Source organism: Haemorhous mexicanus, chromosome 23, assembly GCF_027477595.1.
Source record: "Haemorhous mexicanus isolate bHaeMex1 chromosome 23, bHaeMex1.pri, whole genome shotgun sequence".
NCBI classification, from domain to species: Eukaryota; Metazoa; Chordata; class Aves; order Passeriformes; family Fringillidae; genus Haemorhous; species Haemorhous mexicanus.
Window position 1 is genome coordinate 425,766 of NC_082363.1, and position 6,000 is coordinate 431,765.

A 6,000-nucleotide genomic window follows, 5' to 3' on the forward strand; every position below is an offset into this window, starting at 1 on the left:
TTGTCCCAGTCCTTTTTTGTATCACAAAACCCAAATTCTGCACTGCTGAACAAATTTCTCGCCGGCGATATAAAAATAAGAGGAATCCCTGAATAGGAGAATTTAAGTAAAATTGTTTTCTTGACTCTTGCCCTGCCTGGCTTCTTAATCTGTTTAACAGTACATAATTGATTTTATGCTGCAGCCTTATTCTTACTGAGAAATTAAATCTAATTACTATTTAAATTTCAGAGGCATTATTTATTGGAAGTCTTTAGCTCTTTTGTGAGCCTGAGTTGCAACTCACTTAAAGAAAAAGAAAAATTGCTGGGGAGAATGTACAGAATGTACATTGTAGTTTCCTTAAACTATTGTTCTTTCAAGTATAATCTTGCATGTTATGTGATGGCCTTAAATGCTTCCTTAAATGCCTTAGAGGTCTCCTATGTATGTGCTTCAGTAAAATAAGATTAAAGACCTTCTAAAAGGGATATATCCAGTATAACCTGTATGGGAAAAAGCAGTTATATTTGAATCATTTGAAAAGAAATTATTTTTGCACAGATTGAAGTTGTTTACAGGATGTAATTGAAGCTTTTCTGTTTGCTTTCAGCTGTTTTAAAGCAGTTCTCCTGAATTTTTGAAGGGTGCACTCATGACAGTAGATTTAGGCGAGTCCAGTTAGCCTAAACTGAGTCAGGTTTTACTTCTGTTGTGGTGTGTAACTTGGCAGACTTGGGTGGGAGTGGTAACGCCCTGCACTCTTCCTGTTGTGCTTCCAGCAATTGCAGCGCATACTCCGTGCTCCAGTGTAACCCCTGCAGAGTCCTGCAGCTCTGTGACTGCTTTTCTGGTGTTGGATCCCAACTGTTGCACTCATAAAGCTGTTTCTGTCTTTCTGTGGTTACACTTGCTTTGGCAACTAAACTGAATAACTGAAATGCACCATTTTCATGCTGGCTCCCAGTGTCAGAGTAGCACTGGTAAGGTATTGCATCACTTCTAAAGACTGGGAGTTAGTGACTGCCAGTGATGATGGCTTACCAGGGTGGTCCTGCTTCCATCCCAGAATGTGTGTTCCCAGCCATTTGGAGACCTTCAGTTATTCAGGGGCTGAATTCACAAAGCAGAGGAGTTGTTTGGAGCCTTTGCTCTGGACCTGGGGAGTTGTGAGCAATACTCTGGGCATCCGAGGTGTTCGCTTATCCACAGTGGGTGATGACAAAAGGTTTAACTGACCTTTTGGGTCCCCCTGCTGGGACAAGCTGCTGTGCACTTGATTTATCCCCCTGTAAACTCCCTCAGTGTAGTACAGAAGTGGAGCGGAAACCGTCATTATTTGTGTGGCCCCCTCCCCCATGTTCTTGCTGTGTTTGTGCCTCTGCCCTTTTGAGTGTTGATTTTGTCTGACTTGGCCTGTCACATGTTCTGTCTCTGTCATTGACTTCTGGGTTATCTAAATGAGATTTTCTCCTGGGATCTACTTTGTTTTTTTGCAAAGTAAATCTGTTTACTGCCTCTGTGAATTCAGCCTGCTCCTGAATGCTCTTTGTATCTGCTTGTTTTTCTCTAATCCTCTAACCTGGCTGCTGTTTTTTCTCCTCCCCTCTGTCTTGTAGAGAGGTCTGAAGAATGTGTTTGATGAGGCTATCCTAGCTGCCCTCGAGCCTCCGGAAACTCAGCCCAAAAGGAAGTGCTGTATATTCTAAACTTTCTTCTTCCCCTCTTGCTGCTGCTTCCTCTGTCCCACTACTGTAGAAACCTGGTTAAAAATGAATCAAACCACCTTGATTGAAAGCTGTTGTGCCTGCTTGCCATCTTAGAGCAACCTCTGTATTAACTCTTGGACTGAAAACAGTGCTTGAGACCTTTAGTAAAACATTGTGACTGTGGAACATGAACTGGACTCGCTTAACTCCCTGCTGCTTGGGTTGCGAGGTGTGGCTAGCTTTATAATTCAGGCTGTTGGGGGAAAGGATTTGGTTACATTGTTATTTAAAGAATGACCAAAAAAATGGTCATGAGCGATGATGTTTGATCTTCCTGAATCCAACTGGAAGAAACAGTGGATGTGTTTTCCATTTCTACTTGTGACTTTTAACTGTATTTGCATGACAAAAGTATCTGAACTGGTAATCTGCAAATGATGATGTAAAGTGAAGGGTTTTCTGGTTCTCCTGTGTGCAGTGAGATGTTTGCTGTTGCTTTGGCTGTCTGTGCTTTAGTGGAGTATCTGTCAGTCCTTGGGGGGAAGGAAATATTGATGTACTTGCTACTGCTTTATGAACTGTTAAAATTTTTGCTTTCACTAACATGGTAGAGCTCTTCATTTCAATAATAGATCCTTAAAGCCTGTTACTGTAAGATGTAAAGCTGCTGCTTACTATCATGCTTCTGATTTTTATTGTTTTAAGGAAAAAAAATCAATTGTAGCTTGTCCTTAAATTTTGAAATTAAAAATTGCAGTTGTTTGTATAAATGACTGATGAAACTTTATTGAAGTTGCATTTCCTGGCTCCAGTTTAATCCTTAACAGAGTGTATGGTACCCCTCTGTACTCCTCCCAGTTTGACTTCTCTGTTACCATGGCAGCTTTCTGGGCTCTGCCTGGCTGCTTCTAACCCTGGGGTGTTTAGGGCTGAATGCCCAGCCAGAGCATGTACTGGACAAGGTTATAATTAAATACTTACCTTGCCTCTCCTCCACTGACACACGGGGGTGTGTTGTCACAGGTGTGCTCCAGGTTAAGTTCTTCCATCTTTCTACTTTGCTATTAGCACGTGAAATATGAGTAGCCAGTTACTCATAAAAGTTGCCTTAAGGAAATTACTTCGGTGCATGTGTTCTGCTACTTGTGAAGCACACTGGTCTGCTCTCTGAGGATTAGTTTTCTTGTTCTGAAAATGAGATGCTCTGCTCAGAAGCTGCTGAGAGCAGTGGTACAGAGCTTCGCTGGGCAGGCAGGCTTTAGGGATGGCAAATCTCCATGTGTCCTTAGAGGGGTGTGGCTGCCACTTGGCTTTCTGGGGTTTTGTTTGTGTGAAAAATCAAAAATGAAACTGCCCCTTTCTCTCTTTGCCCCTTTTCAGAAAGGCCTAAAGAATGTATTTGACGAAGCGATATTGGCTGCCCTGGAGCCCCCGGAGCCGAAGAAGACTCGCAGGTGTGTGCTGCTATGAACGTCCCTCCACAGCCCCTTCTGCAAAGCTGGTGTTTGATGTCATACTAAAAGCAATGTTAAAATCAAACTAAAGATACAAATTTTAAAATTTGTTTTTGCAATAATGACAAATGCCCTGCACTCCCATCTCCCCAACACGATCCCTGTGTGAGATGAGAATGTTAGTGTTTATTCCCCAGTGCCCCCTCAATCCACTTAAACTAGTTAATTTTGAGTAATTATGTATTATCAGAAGACACTGATCATTACTAGTTTTTTTTTTATTTTGTTTTTCTAATTTTTTTTTTTTGTTTAACATCAAGGCATGCTCAATGACTTTTTCTTTAACAGACTAATTTTAGGCTGTTTAACTGAAGTCTTGCCCCTTACGCTGGTGTGGCAAGACTTGGTTCTGGTTTCTAGACCTTGTAGGGCTGTTCTGCAGCCAGCCAGCAGCCCAGGTATGAGCAGACTTTAGTCAGGAAAGCAAAATGTCCCAAGCTGGTGCTCCTCTAAGAAGGATTGTAGAAAATACATCTTCTCTGAAGTTGCCTTGTATCTTTGCCCTGGCTTTTTAACTGTGCAGGTAATAAATTTATACCCCATCCTCTAAGTTACGAAGCCTTAGGAACAGGAGAATTATTTTCTCTGGATGCACCATCAGACTTGAGACTAACTTGCCGGTCTCTTCCTTAATCTTTGCCATCATATTCTTTTGGCTCGTGCTGAAGAAATAACTGCGCCTTTGGAAGCATGCCTAACTGGGTCAGTTGGCTTTTAATGAATCTACCTTTTGCCAATCCTTAATTATTAGAGAAATGCTTACAATGACCAGCACATAGATGGCTGCTTGGACACCCTGAAGGGACCTGGGATGTGCTACAATGGGTTTTGGAGCTGGCTCTGATGGTGCATCTCTTGCTGGATGGCTTGGCATCCTTCGGGGAGAGGTGGAAAGATAGATCTGTGTCAGTTGAAAAGAAGTGCAGGGAGGGGCTTCTGGTGTTTGGTGTGACACCATATTGGGACCAGTTGAGGGAACCCCTTTTTCTGCATTTTGCTCATGAGTAACCTTGAACCTGTAAGAGGGGCTCCAACCCCTGAGGATCATGTGCAGTGTCTCTACATAGACCATCTGCAGTATCATAAGGATTTTACCAAAAATATATTTTGGTTTGCAAATTCAAATAATTTTAAGACTTAGGGAATCTTCTCCATCTTCTACAATTTCAATTCTTGTAGACTCATTAGTGTTGAACCAATGCTTTTTCATGTCTAAGTTCTTTGTATATGCATTCTTTTCAGATGTATTAAAGTATCTTCACAAGCCTGCCTGAGGGTAGTTATTTCCTTTGCCTTTCTCCTGAGTGTGAAGGACTTGTAAATATGGCTTTTATCCCTTGTGAGCCCCTCTCTCCTCCTTATGAGCTAGCTTGGGTCTTTCCTTAATGTTTAATCCTTGTCAGTCTGCTTCTGGATTCAGTCCTGTCAAAATTGCTGTAATCTTTAATGCAGCATCTTTCCTGTCAGACCCCTGTGAAGAAGAGGATTTGGTAGTTCTTAAACAAAGAAGTACTCAGTGTGCATGCTCCCAAATAATAAAAGCTGGCTTTTGGGGCTTGTAGGGTTCCTGAATCTCTTCTGTCAAGAAATTTCCTGTTGTTCCCTGCTCATGGGCGGATAGCAGAAAGCCTAAAGGGGCAAATGATGTCATACCTATCCCAAAACTAAACACACTTCATCACACCTTTTTGTTCATGCTTGAGAAGAATAGTGAAGTCTTACACTGTGAATAATAACTTGTGTTTATTATTAAAACACATTAGAAAGAACCTCACTTTTCTTTTAAGAAGCTGATTTTTGGGTACTCTGATCCCGAATCTTAGTGTAAAATGTGTGGTTTTTCACTTTTCATAGTGATTAGTGCTACTGTTCAACTTTGTAGTTCAATTTTAATTGCTGCCTTCTATGGGGAGATTTGGCTGGAACTCTGGGCTTCCTGGAGAAGATTATGCTGGTATGTGTTGGTGGCTGTTCTTACAGCTTCTTTGCCTTGTAACACCTAATCCTAATTCCTATGTCTAAAGCCAGCAGCAAGACCAAGGGATTGCCTGCAGGAAACTGCCTTTGAAGTAGAGGGAGAACCCTTATGACTTCTTCATGGTTACCCTGTCAAGCCTTTTCTGTCTTGGATATGTCCTTAAGTGGTCCTTCTGCATACGTCTTCATGGCAGTGATCTGTGCCAGTCCTTTCAAGCAATAAAGTCTGTTCTGTTGAATCAAGGCCACAAGGTTAAACTTGGCTCTGGAGGGAATCCAGGAGGTGCTAGATGGAAAAACATACTTTTGAAGGAGCGGTGCTGTTTCCTTCTTCCTAGTGTTCATTAGCTTTGCAGAAGTCTGATAGCTCCTTGTATCTGCTAGGATATAGCTGTCCCAGGCCCGTGACTGGTTAAACAAGCTCAAACAGCTGTCATGCTGTTTTGCACTATGCCTGTTTTTTTGTGGAGTGTGGTGGAGAGGTTTGTCTGAAGCTAGGCGTGTGAGATGTGCTCTCTCTTGCCAGGCTCTCGAATGAGCTCTGTGGTGACTGTCTTCCTTCCCATATGAAAGCATGAAAAACTGTCAAAAGCAGGCAAATCCACCACTTGCTTCCCCTTCTGGAGCTGCCACTTTCAGCTAGTGGGTTTGAGAGCACAGGGCTTGGAGACAGGTGGGAATATGTGACACTTTTTTCGTCCTAGAATGGCAAACCAGTCTGTAGTGTGAGCTGGGATTTCCTCATGTTACTGACAGAGGATTTGCTTCTGCAGATGTACTTGTGGCTAATGGCTCTTGTCCTCTCACATGTGAGGGCTACT

General features: G+C 42.4%; 1 protein-coding gene across 2 annotated transcripts in view; it reads left to right on the forward strand.

Annotated features, from left to right (window-relative positions):
• The window catches only part of CDC42 (cell division cycle 42), a 27,582-nt gene extending 23,111 nt beyond the window's left edge, over nt 1-4,471 (forward strand). The window contains exon 6 of one of the 2 annotated variants that reach the window (XM_059866394.1): nt 3,069-4,471. In XM_059866394.1, the coding sequence (XP_059722377.1) occupies nt 3,069-3,158 (90 nt within the window). In that variant the 3' untranslated portion in view covers nt 3,159-4,471. Of the gene's footprint in view, nt 1-1,598; nt 2,453-3,068 lie in introns of those variants that run through there. The other variant, XM_059866395.1, reaches the window with a different exon arrangement.
• Nucleotides 4,472-6,000: the final 1,529 nt, after the last annotated feature.